Below are 13,533 nucleotides of genomic sequence, written 5' to 3'. Positions count from 1 at the left end.
CCAAAACAAACAAAAACAAACAAATGGTAAAAAATACAATGTATTTAATATTGCACATAAGATATTATACACATTTTCTGCATATTTCATATGTATAACACTAGTACACAAAGTATGATGTCTGATTGTAATGTAGCAAATACTGAAAAATGAAAACATATAGCTCTTATAGAGCGAATGAAAAACACTGACTAGATTCGATACCGTTATTTATCCTAATGCTGGAAGTGACTGTCACGCCAAGGGCCATAACTAGTGTAATATTTTACCCAATCGGAGCATCTCGGCTATTATTCATAATTATTCATATTCGAAGTTTGACGAAAAGGGCCGAGCAGTTGCGATTGATATTTTCCATTGTTTGATGGAAGTCACCAAAAATTTGTGATTTATTTTGAAACAAGTAGTCGGATTCATGAAGCACACACACTCGTTTATCCAACGTTGATTAATATAAAACAAGATAGTTAAATCGTACATTATTTTGTACCATAAATAATTTAGGATCTTTAGACCTAATAAACATGATGTCCATTTATTATGCCTTGGCAATATGAAGAGGTTGTTCTATTGTCAATATCGTACATGTATATTGGCTTTGATTTTGTCACATACGTACGCAATTTGAGATCTTATATTAATGCCTAATATTTGCGTAACTAAATCGCCAGCTCTGGTTTCGAATTGTCGCATGTTACACATTGTATTACATTACGGAGAGCTCAAACTTTATCGTATACTAAACGTATTGATTCCAGTGTCTTCTCATCCAGTATGGTATATTGGCTCTGACTTTGTCACATACGTACCTATTTATTTATAACAATATGAGATCTTATAGCAATGTCTAATTCTTGCTTAACTAAAAAGCCAGCTCTGATTTCATATGGTTTCGAATTGCTGCATGTATTACATCACGGAGAGCTCCATTTATTGCTGGTTAATACTAAATGTATTGATTACAATGCCTTTTCATCCACCTTCCAGAATTGATGACTTTAACATTGTAATGTCTTGTTCAATTGGCGCCAAAATATCAGCCACTGTCTTGTCTGTAAATCTAGCTAGTTTCATGCATGTTTTGTTAGCCACCCTCTTCTCCCAGTCTCGTCTGCACGCCCGGAAATGACGTATTGTCCCGTCTGACTCCTGTGCTTGAAACCTACAACAGAGTTTAATAAACATTGTAAATAATGTGTTGTTAAATGTTGTTGTTTTTTGTTTAAACAATAAAAACTATTAATTTAAGTTCGACTTGAAAAGAGTTGGTTCCTCATTCAAACCACGTTAGTGCCCCGTTCCTGGAATTAACCAGTAATGGTGTCATATGAGAAAAGTTGATATTAACAGATGAACAAAACTTCGAATTATAAGACGTTAGATATATATTTACATTTCGATGGCTCAGCGCAAAACTCAGCTAAGTCCATATTTGACCTAAAATGACTTTTCCATAAATTCTGAAAGTTAATCAAACATCCCTTGATCTCTGAAAATATTTTGAACATATTCCCTGTATTAGTAATTATATTTGAATTTGAAGCAAACATGTTAAGTCAAATTGATCAAATTAGTTACTGCAAAACTAGGTTAAGTCAAGTTAGTATGAGTTTTGCACCAATTATTTTTTCAACCCACAAAAATTTGCCAGTGCAAAACTAGTCTAACTTGACTAAGCCTAAGTGTTGCACTAAGTAATATTATCAAGCTATAGCATGTAGTTCTTTTACAACATAGAAAATAAGAATATTCCTTTAAAATTACATAAGTACCACCCTGTTTTAAACTTGCAATAGTTTTGATGACGCATATACATGTAGCATTAATCGTATATTGTAAAGCCTTAATTCAGTGAGGCCATACATTAATTTGTCATCATTTTAAGCTATTGCAAGAAGTCTACAATTTTTGCAATTATGACTTGACATTGCATCCATTTGTAAAGAAGTTTTAGTCAAACAGTGTCATGAATTAAATTTAAAGGGGTATTGTTTTGTAAATATGCATACAGTAAGAATTTAGTTTATCCCTTGCATTCTTTGACAGACAAAGTTTTGGAAAATTTAAAATCTAGATTTGTGTCTTATTCAGAACAGATTTAAAAAGGCATAATTAGAAGCTATTTTCAGTTTTTATAATAAAACAGATGAGGACTTAATTTTAGCTGGAGAAGATGATATGCATTGAATAAAAATAATATTCATAATTGGCCAATGCAGTTAACTGTAGCCCCTCGAAAATTATTGATTTAGCTTTTATGTAGATAGCCTTCTAAATAAAAAGAATAGGAAGTGTTCTCTACTTGTATATAGCTTGACTTTGAATGATACTGCATAAAGTTGTTGAAACTTACAAACAATATTACTTTTAACAAAGTGCAAAATCTAAATAACTCTCAAAAATAGATAATTAGAAGGACATAATATAAACAATTAAACTATGAAGTTAAGGTTATGTAGATCTTACCCTTGATTTTTAGCATTTAACATAGTTCATAGTCTGTTAATATTGCAATATATCACACTATGATTTTTCTTTGCAATACCCAGTCAGGGCTGTCGGTTAAAACTTTAAAATAGTAAGATATCATGACGTGTGACACAGCTCCATAGAAACCAAATCAACTAAAATTATTTTTGTTTCCAAAACGAATGACGGCCATATGTTTTTGGAAAATTCACATAAAATGAGACTCTAATCAATTGATTATTATTAATAAAGCTTAAACCATTGTGAACACACTATCTATGTGTACTACTGTCCTTATATGTAATATTCTTGTACTTGTTTATTTATGATTATCAGATAAAAATGAAGAATTATAACAACATCAATTATTGTTTATTTTTCATTTGTCAAATATTAATTATTCATATTTTATGTACAACTGTCTGTCCGTTATGCGATTGGTAGTCAATCTTTTATTCCCATAAATCTTTGTAAAAAATCGGTGACATATGCCAAAATTATATGTACTTAGGCGGCAGACTTAAACTGTGTCAAATATACGGGGAAACGCTCCTAAGAGCATCCCAGAATATAAAATTTTCTGGGGCTGGGGGAGTAGCCTCTTAAGAACCACCAAATTGGCCATACAATCACAAAATCATGATGACGGGCCTGCCAGTCCAGATTAAATGATAGATAAGTTAAACACGAAATTAAATAACAGTTCTACACATGTGAAAGCTGTGATTCTCATTATTAAAATAATATTATTCAATATTTGAACTTAAGAATGATGTGGGAATTTTTTGAAAATGGAATTTGTTGATATATTGAAAATTGTAAATGGTTTATTTCCTATACTATTGTATTTCAAAGCATGCTAAAATAAGAGTTTATAAAACTACAAACTGATGAATTTAATTTATCAATAGTAGAGCTGTAACTTTTACTTGGATTAAAATCCAGACCTTGATATTAATACGGTTCCGGTATATGTTGTTAAACTCTATGATCACTGGCTCATGATTCAAACCTATGGTAATCAAATTTCTAACAACTCCTTTAATTTATGCTTAAAACCTTTAAAAATGCTTTTTTGTTCTACAGTTTTTAGCTGGACTATTTCGCAGAATAATCTAGCTAATGCAGTCACCAGTTTGTCGCGTCGGCGTCCCAGTGGTAAATTTTTTGCGTGAAAGCAAGTACTATTGAAGGGAATGGATTGAAACTTCACACACTTGTTCTCTGTGATTATCATACATGATTGGCACAAGTCCCATAACTCTGATTGCATTTTTTAGCATAATTATGCCCCTTTTTTAACTTAGAAATTCTTGGTTAAGTTTTTGCTTGTAAGCAAGTATCTCCATAACTACTGAAGTGAATGGATTGAAACCCCATACACTTGTTCTTTGTGATTATCTAACATGATTGGCACAAGTCCCATAACTCTGATTTGCTTTTTTGCATAATTATGCCTCTTTTGTCTATTTAGAAACTCTTGGTGTAAGCTGGTATCTCCATAACTACAGAAGGGAATGGATTGAAACACCACACACTTGTTCTCTGTGATTATCTAACATGATTGGCACAAGTCCCATAACTCTGATTTGCTTTTTTGCATAATTATGCCCCATTTTTTTTACAAAGCTGATATCTCCATAACTACTGAAGGGAATGGATTGAAACTTCACACACTTATTCTCTGTAATTATTTAACATGATTGGTACAAGTCCCATAACTCTGATTTGCTTTTTCGCATAATTATGCCTCTTTTCTATACTTAGAAATTCTTGGTGTAAGCTGGTAACTCTATAACTATTGAAGGGAATGGATTGAAACATCACACACTTGTTCTCTGTAATTATCTAACATGATTGGCACAAGTCCCATAACTCTGATTTGCTTTTTTGCATAATTATGCCCCATTTTTTTTACAAAGCTGATATCTCCATAACTACTGAAGGGAATGGATTGAAACTTCACACACTTATTCTCTGTAATTATTTAACATGATTGGCATAAGTCCAATAACTCTTATTTGTTTAAATTTACCAAATGTAGAATTTTATAATAAATAGGTTCCCGTTTTAAATTTACAGTATATAAAAGTAAGTCTATTCATCTGTTCATAGCTATTACTATACACTTTTTATAACATTATTTTTTATAGCAATCAATGTATTGCAATTCACAATATATTGCTGTACATAACAACAAGGGTTCGATCATATTATTGCATCCCAAAGAATTAGTCATTTAAAGAGTTGGATGAAGTGAAATTTCAATTCAAGCTTTTGATATTTAAGATGAAACATTTAAAAGGGGGAATTAAGAATTTGTATTCTATAATAATAACTTCCAAGCTTAACAAAATTAGAACAATGTTTCTATGATGTGGTATGCTATCAAAAATTTGTTTTATTGTTGGAGGAACAGAAACGTTAAATACACATGTACTAAAAATGAGAAACAGTTTGTTTTGCATGCCAGTATTGAATCAGCTAATTTCTCAAATATATTTGTTAAGTATAATTTATAAGACAGGCTCTCTCAGACAGAGCAGCTCACCTTAAAAATAAACATAACAAAAAAACATTTGATGTGAATAAAATGAACCACAAAGATTTAGTTCCAATTGGCTCTGATGGCTTTTGCAAAAATTACCCAAACATTTCAAACGAAGTGTACAAAGGTCTTATTTATATGTTCACTTCAGGTATAATCCCTTATCCCCACCATTCCCATTTTATAAGACTACAAGTGTATAATGCATAATGTTCAGTCTAAGTTACAAATGTTGTCATTGTTAAATAACTATTTAATAGAGAAATAGAAATATCAATTTTGACAATTAAATTATTTGAATTGTTTCAGAATGTTCATTGTATGTAATTTTTCCTCTTATTATATAATTCAAATAGATTTGTAAATTATGTTAACTTGACTTAGCACATATTTTACAACTTTAGTTTCAACAAATCATTCATTTGCAAGTGCAAAACTCATCCAAGTTGACTTAGCCTAGTTTTGCGCTAACTTGTTTTTAGGAAAGTCTTTGATTTTCAGTGCAAAACCCATGCTAACTCAAAATATTGCACTAAAACCATTTAGAATTAATTCCACCAGAAAATGACTTATCATATAAGTTTCAAGGCCTTTAGCATGATTAAAAATTATTAGAATATTTAAAAGATACATGTAGGGAAAAAAATTAGACAGTTTTTTCACCCTCCTGTAAAATTTCAAAAAATAGTGTTAGCTGAGTTTTGCGCTGAGCCATCGATTTATATTTATTTACGTGAACATACATTTTGTAATTTTGTTGCAGTTTCTAAAATTTGAAAATGTCTGTTCTTATGAGGAACACATAAAACACGTTTTTTCTGTCTAAAAAGTACCTTTTATATTTCTTTTCCCATTGTGGTGTATACTGGTGAGTGGATAAGCCACCGACTGCTAATCTGTCTGGTCTTGTGACATGTTTCATCCTGTCTACCATTGCCGTTGTACGGTTAATGTACCTGCCGACCGTAAACCGGGACGAGTTATTAGTCACTCCCCACGAGGTTATATGTAAATGCACGAGGAACGTGTACCCGGCTGCCCAAGGTCTCACTTTCCATAGTTTGTCCTGAAAAAAAATGTCATAAAATGAGCTAAATAGCGAAGTAATGACAGGGTTTATAACTGGTCCTTTGATGAACGATATTCGGCCATGTTCCCAATGCCAAAAAGTATGCGTTTTTCCCCCTTATTTATAGAAGTAAATTCCCAATAGAGGGAACAAAAAATAAAATAAGTAAAATTATAGACATTTTGTTACATTTAACTGCACTGTGCCATAGAAAATTGTTATCTCGAATTCCAAATTGTAATATGTGTTTACTAGTTAAATACAAAAGGAGTTTCATTAAGCAAATACAATTTTTTATTTGATTTCTTTGGGGTTCTTTATACATAAATGTTGCCAGCCTTCCCATTTTTATATTTTTAAAACATCGTAAAAATCCTAATTCTGGGGCTTGGGTCATGCTCCAAAAGTGCTGAGGGAAAAAACTATATGCAATAAAGAACGACATCGATATAATATTATGTTCCCTTTAGAATGGATGATAATTTACGTTATTTACTAGAACTAGCTGATGGATTTCTTCCTTTACTAATTTGCCCACGCTTATTTGCCTTTGGATTTGCCCTCTTTCGGTATAATAAAATCGCCATGGATAAGAACTTACATTTCATTTCTTATGTATTCATTAGATACAAAATTAATAAGGCAACGTCTCTAAATGATTAAAGTATAGGTTAAAAGCTTTATCGTTTGAAAATATTGATTAAAAATATTAAAAAGTGTTGTGTATCAATTTTCTTGTTCTTCAGCATAACAATTGCGTTTAGATCCTCGAAAATGCTCTTTTTTGGACACCATCTTCTCGTTAAATATATTTATACTGGAGTATTCTAAAATCATGTTTTATGTTCCCATAAAAATGCTTATCTTCTTTTAAAAAATTACATTTACTCTTCTTCACTCTTTCCAAGAAAGTCGTATTTATCTTCCCCTAAAATCGTGTGTATCTTCCCCTAAAATGTGTTTATCTTCCCCTAAAATCGTGTTCATCTTTCCCTTACACATGTTTATAAATGTATTGCCGTTACATCGTGTTTATCTTCCGCTGAATATCGTTCTTATCTTCTCCTGAAAACCATGTATATCTTCCCCTTTACATGTTTAAATGTACTCTCCTAAAACCATGCTTATCTTCCCCTTAACATGTTTCAACCATATTTATCTTCTCCAAGAATCCATGGTTATCTCCCCCTGAAAGTCATCTTTATCTACCCTTGAAAGTCTTGCTTATCTATTCTCTACATCAAAAATATTTCATTAATTACTTACAAACAACTGGAGCCACGTTTTGCCTCCCTTTGGTATAAGATATTCGTCAATGTCTATTGTTGCCAGATATTTATATCCTTTCAACTTTTCTAAGCAATCATACACAGGGATTTGTTCATCGTTCCAAGCTTGATAATTCTTTACCCCAACTTGTGTTACTTTACGCCCACGAGCTGTAACAGATTAACCAACACCGTTAATGTTCATGTATCAGTCACTAAAAGACTTAAGACATTATGCTCATCCAAGGGTATATAGTAAGTGAAAAGGTGAAAATCAAAATAAGTTTACATTCTGTCATAATTCCTAACAGTTATATATAATTTACATTCAGTCCACGTGGTTCAAGTTAATTTCTTTAGATATCCATCGGAATTTACATGTAATGTTCAATTTATGTTGACTGTTGGTCAGTCAGGATTATAAATTAGTGAAATATACCATATGTACAGGTACATTGTTAGAAATTTCAAATTATTTGCATTCGTGTAATTTCGTTACTCTTATAGTCGTTTCTTGGCAGTTCTTTTAACAGTTAGTGTCTGTATTTACTATGATACGTTAACAGAATAGCAAAATATTCCATTGCTATTTTAGCACGGTTTGTCACATGCGCCACCAACTACCTTCCAGAAAATTTTAAACATCATTCAGTAAAAATAGGTCATTTGTTATAATTCATATGACAAAACAAAAATAAATCGAGCAATTACAGTGAGATCAATACATTGAAACATTGCCCTTTAAAGTAAAGACAAACCTATTGTACGTACATGCTTTTGGGAGTCTGAACGGAAAAGTCTCTACCATACCCTGCGACTGGTAATACCGTAAAACCTTGGCGGCATCATCATTTAGGTCGTACGTATATGTTAATACTTTGGTCACGCCCATCCGACGATGTATCTCGAACCAAGTCAAGAGGTCGTCTGCTGAAACATCTCCATATACCATCTGTACAGAACAAAAATGATGTCGTAAAATAAAGTTTTGTTAAATTGTCATATCTAAAAATTACATAAACGATAACTTACATTCAATATTATTGATTATACACATAACCTACAATTGTAGTTGTATAATAAAGGATTAACTAAACAATAACATTGAAATTGACAGACGAAGCGTTACAAGTACAAGTTTGCTTTTTTTTAAAAAGGCATGCGAGAAGTCCTTTTACAGCTGTTGAAGATTTAATTACATTTGCATGCTCAAATCATTTAACAAGTCTACAATGATGTTTACAAGACTTCAGTAGGTTTGAATATTGACAATGCTTAACCGTCCAGTGGTCATCTTAAATCAGTGAAGCTTGTTAGATCAGACATGATGACCATGTTGAAAGGAAGTTTGTTGGCGAATACAAATAAAAGTTATATACGTATAGTGAAATGGGTAGAAATCAACTCACTTTGGTACAAACTGCTATTTCTTTTGAATGTGCCTGCGAGAAATATGGCTCCAAGTACCAGTTAAATTTTCTGTGACACGCCGTCTGTGCAGTCTGTCCGGATAAAGTTACAGCAACAGGCAGATCGTCAAGTCCGGGTTTCGGATTTAAGCATATGTATTGTTTGACAGGCAGTGTAACCTTCTGCCTATAGGCCCAGTGAACTTTCCTAGTTGCGTTCACTGACCGTAGGTCTCCGCTTTTATATTTGATACAGCAACCAAACGTCGTGTTTTCATACATTCTATGTTCCCAGCCTTGGAGTACAATAGTGTCCCATATATTGCTGCTTGAGGAATTTCCGACGACGGCGGAGAATAAGAAAATATCGTAAGAAAATCCCAACACCCGCATAAGTCCTGGAATCATGGCGGAAGAATTTGAACGGGTAGCAACATTTTTGTTAACTTTTAGCTCACGTTTACCCGGATTGTTCTCAATAACGATTTGAAATGGCACTGGTTGTATATCTTCCTGAAATAATAAAAAAAGATATACATGTGAGATAAGAAACTTTATCTCCTATTTAAACTCTAAAAGTAAACCTGGTGTATGTTACAAGCTCATGATATCATTTTATATTACCACTCATACCGGATATACTTTCACAAGGATTGTGAAATATCTTAAGACCTGGGTCCGAGGTTATAAGGAAAGTCTGTAATCTCAACTCGGATCTCGGGTATTTGATTGCAGAATGTACACTGACCAACGAAAAACCTGAGAATTGAGATAGAAAGGTTTATAATTCGGAGGCCGATGCTATGTTTTGTGCAATAGGCGTGCAAAGCTTTGTTCAATGCACTGTTCAATGCTTGCCACGATAGCGCAGGAAATAAATAAACCAAATTCATGCAAGTGTTATGAAGTTTCAATTCAGAAGTAGTGAAAATATATCTCACAAACAAAAAGTTGGGAATCGGAGGGAAGATTGCAATGTTTTGAATTTGTCCACTATTGATTCAACAATAGCTATTACCAGTAGTAACGTTTGATAGTAACATCCACAGCGCCTGGTATTTCACCAATGGATATAACATATGTCAGTCCAAATCAATGTTTGCTTTATTGGTCTTTGATAGTGGCCTATTATTATGATCCTGAAGACAGATATGTGAAATTTCATGTGAATACCTCCAGTAGGTAATACATGTACGAAGATGGTAAAATGTGTTAAAAAGGCATGAATGACGTATCTTCGTACTACTTACATGTATCTACCTTCATACAACCGCACCGGATTTGTATCTTATTGTCTTTGTACATCAGATGGTACGAGTTCGAAGCCCTCGCAGGATTTGTTTTTCAGATCCGCATGTATCTCGCATGAATTTTTGTGTTACCAATATTAAATGTTCATGATAAAACTTACAACCTTAAGCTTACTTACTTTTATAACTTCATCTACATTGTCGGCGTCTATATGTTCCAGTGGTTCCTCTAATATCCGCTGTGAAACGAGGAAAAACGTCAACGAGAAACAGGCGATCTTGCCTGAAATTTTACACAACCTCAATAGCTGTCTAAACCTCATCGTTGCATACCTCTATAACGCACACGATCTCATCTCATCTCTAAAAATAGAAGCAGATCATAAAATGCAATTGTAATAGTAAAAAAAAATGTTTTAACAGTATTAAAAAGTGATAATATTGTAATTTTAATGAAAAAAAAAAAGAAAGAAATTTCCGTGACGCCTTCACAGTAGCTGTTTGTAAGAAAAATAATACTTTATATGGTCCTAATGGGATTTCAAAAGCAAATACATAGTATACTTATAATTATACATTAAAGATGTTTAATTTGACAGAATACAATTTTAATAAAAATAATTATAAAGTGACAATCATGCATAAAAATTAACTATGCTACGAAAGTCACAAAACAGATTAAATCCACCATACGATGGCAGGTAGTAAATATTGAATTAAACTAAATAATTTGTGATAAACAAACAAATGTATATGTCATAATATCACAAATAAACATATCCTGACATTATCATTATTATTTCGTATTATACCCCAATCACATGCTATAAATCCTATACTCCTCAAACTCAACTTAAATGTCCACCTTCAAAAATGGTAAAAAATGGAACTAAATTAAATCCCGTGGCATAGAGATGTTGGGGGTATCCATCATTCCTCTGATGGTTCTAGCTATACATGTACATGTATATGATTAAATTTAAATGAAAAATAATGTTATAGTTATGCCAGGAAACAATTCTCTCTTTACCAAAGGTTATGACAAACATTCAAAACATTACTTATGTCAATATAATAAATCAATGCAACTAGATACCCGTCTATGTAGCCGGTTCAGAGAAAGGCCTGTCAATAAATCGATTTAGCTAGTTACCTAGCTCTCAATTAGAGTTAAAAGCATTTTTAAAAACTCTTTTAATTTTTAGCTCATTTTGTTTTTAAAAAAAAACACACACCAAAAAAACAAACAAACAGAGTGAGCAAATTATCTGAAAGTTAGCACAAAGGTTATTGGTAAAGACCTACATAAAATGGTATAAAAAATCTTATGTCAAAAATGAAAACTCCGTGGAGTACCTTTAAAAATTTTAGAACTTGGTATTGCCATATTTATTAAAACTGAAAACAATGTCTTACTATATATACTTTACAAGTATATGTCTAGTAGTTCAAACCAAAACTGACTGAAAATTAATTACATTTTATGTAAGTTGATAGGACTTTATCGTATTTAAGATTTGGACAACGTATCCTCTTCAGTAAATATAGACATGTCAAGAAATAAAATCCATAATTTCACAAATAAATTTGTAAATGACATATTCAAAACATGTTGGGTGTGTTTGTGAACAATCCCCTTTTTAAGATGGTGATTAATTGTAGTTTACAAAACAGGAATAGGCAATACCATGGTTATTATACAATACAATAGTAAACAAGACATGTATAAAAACCTTACCTTACCAAGTAGAAATCAATTCCATTCCGTCATTATAATTTACCCTGCTTAAGTGTGGTAAAGATATGCTAACATTGAAATAGCCAGCGGTCACTTTAACTGACAAAAAATCTGTAACATAAACCGATGAAATAACACGGCATTGTAAACACATTCAAGTCTATCATCCCATATTTTCTACCCGAAATACGGACATTTTAACAACCCGACATTTGACACTTGTTTTCGGTATACCTACCGGATTAAGCTATAATGACTTCTATTATTAAACAATTAAGCAGCGCAAAAAGGAAAAAATAAAATCGGATAGTCTTACACAAAAATCTAGCTAAAACACATTCCTCTAAAAACAAACAAACTTTATGTACTAACATTTATACATTTAGTTTATGGATTGTACATGCTATTACCTGATTATCACGATGATATACACCTATAATTTAACTGTTTAATGTCACTTTGTATTTTAAGTAAATATTTACACTTCTTCCAATCGTTTGAAATCAAACAAGACAACTTTAAACGAAAATGTACTTATGTAAATACAGTATGGACTAAAAATCATTCGCGGAACACAATTATTATCTACATTGTGCTATCCCAGCCAACATTCTATATCGGCCCGACATCAGACCGACATGGTTTTCTGTGACGGCCCGATGTCGGCTTTAACCTCGGCTGCAAATAGGAATGATGTTGGCCCGACATTGGCAGAACAATATCGGGCCGACATCTTAACGATATAGGCCCGATATTTCTTGCCGACGTCGGGCCTACATCAAAACAATGGCGGTGCGATGTCAGCCAACAGTAGAAAGATATCGGTCCTATATCGACCAGGTATCATCCTTATGCTAGCATGTTGATGACATCTAGCAGCAAGCATTTGGCATAACCTGCAAAAACACAAAATAAAAGATAACTATTCTACAAAATTAGACAATAAAGACACATATTTTAACTTAAACGTGCAAATGACAATCACTACCATGATAATGCATGCCGCGAAATCATTTGACAAATATTCTCAAACATAATTTTACATCTAAAAAAGAGACAAACAGATAAATTGTATTTTTCCAATAATTTTAAGTTTAAAAATCAAATTATTGACAGCATTAAAATTTTTTACAGATTTGTTGAATCATCATTATATTAAAAAACATGCTTTTCATCACCTTCCTTTGTTAGCTTTTCTTTTTGGCGCTTAATCTGTTAATTGTAGGACTGCAGTGAATATTTTCAAGCTTTTCATTTAAGATATAATAAAAGAGTGATTTTTATGTAGTCAAAACGTAAATATTGAATTTAATAACAAACCACATATCATTTCCAAACTCAACTATGATTATTTTAGAAATTCATATCAAAATTTACAATTTTTTGCTGCATGATTTTCAATTCAACAGAAAACGCAATATCGTACCGATGTCAATCCGATATACAAAATACTTACATTGATAGGTCATGTAGGCCCGACGCAGACCCGATGTATCTTTTTTGATCTTACACGAAATGTGGTTAATATTGTTCTAGTAATTGAAATCATACACAGGACAATTTATTCACATTATTAAGTAAACAATGGCATTGCAATTAGAATTTTTCAAAATACTCAATACGTCGGCACTACAGAGGCCCGACGTCGGCCAATAGTCGGCATATTTTGCCGACATGCCGACATTAATCCTATATCGGCCCGATATGGTGATGCTGGCTGGGATTGTTTCGTTATTGATAAAAATATGAAAATAAACTAAATACCCTCAGGGGAAATTGACA

The 13,533-nt window shown here is 32.3% G+C and overlaps 1 protein-coding gene across 5 annotated transcripts; it reads right to left on the bottom strand.

Moving 5' to 3' along the window:
* Positions 1-65: 65 nt before the first annotated feature.
* Positions 66-12,298, bottom strand: LOC132714959 (uncharacterized). 5 transcript variants are annotated; one of them, XM_060697897.1, is made up of 7 exons: positions 12,162-12,298; positions 10,193-10,376; positions 8,764-9,276; positions 8,126-8,306; positions 7,353-7,525; positions 5,851-6,083; positions 66-1,162 (listed from the first exon to the last, which is right to left on the bottom strand). In XM_060697897.1, exons 2-7 carry the CDS (start codon positions 10,334-10,336, stop codon positions 973-975), a joined length of 1,434 nt encoding a protein of 477 aa, XP_060553880.1. In that variant the 5' UTR covers positions 10,337-10,376; positions 12,162-12,298; the 3' UTR covers positions 66-972. The 5 variants fall into 5 exon arrangements, with proteins under 5 accessions (XP_060553880.1, XP_060553881.1, XP_060553882.1 ...); XM_060697898.1 differs by lacking the exon at positions 12,162-12,298 and adding an exon at positions 12,068-12,151; XM_060697899.1 differs by lacking the exon at positions 12,162-12,298 and adding an exon at positions 11,752-12,035 and having other exon boundaries at positions 10,193-10,369.
* Positions 12,299-13,533: the final 1,235 nt, after the last annotated feature.

This window comes from Ruditapes philippinarum, unplaced genomic scaffold, assembly GCF_026571515.1.
Source record: "Ruditapes philippinarum isolate M1 unplaced genomic scaffold, ASM2657151v2 ctg371_1_1_1_1, whole genome shotgun sequence".
Classification (NCBI taxonomy): Eukaryota; Metazoa; Mollusca; class Bivalvia; order Venerida; family Veneridae; genus Ruditapes; species Ruditapes philippinarum.
Note: the sequence above shows the minus strand (reverse complement) of the source record. Positions and strands in the feature narration are given on the sequence as shown.

Coding starts and splice junctions, on each gene's coding strand:
- LOC132714959 (XM_060697897.1), bottom strand. CDS start 10,336: ATGAGGTTTAGACAGCTATTGAGGTTGTGTAAAATTTCAGGCAAGATC. Junction 8,307..8,763: donor AAATAGCAGTTTGTACCAAA/GTGAGTTGATTT, acceptor TGTTCTGTACAG/ATGGTATATGGAGATGTTTC. Junction 1,163..5,850: donor TGGGAAAAGAAATATAAAAG/GTACTTTTTAGA, acceptor ACTCTGTTGTAG/GTTTCAAGCACAGGAGTCAG.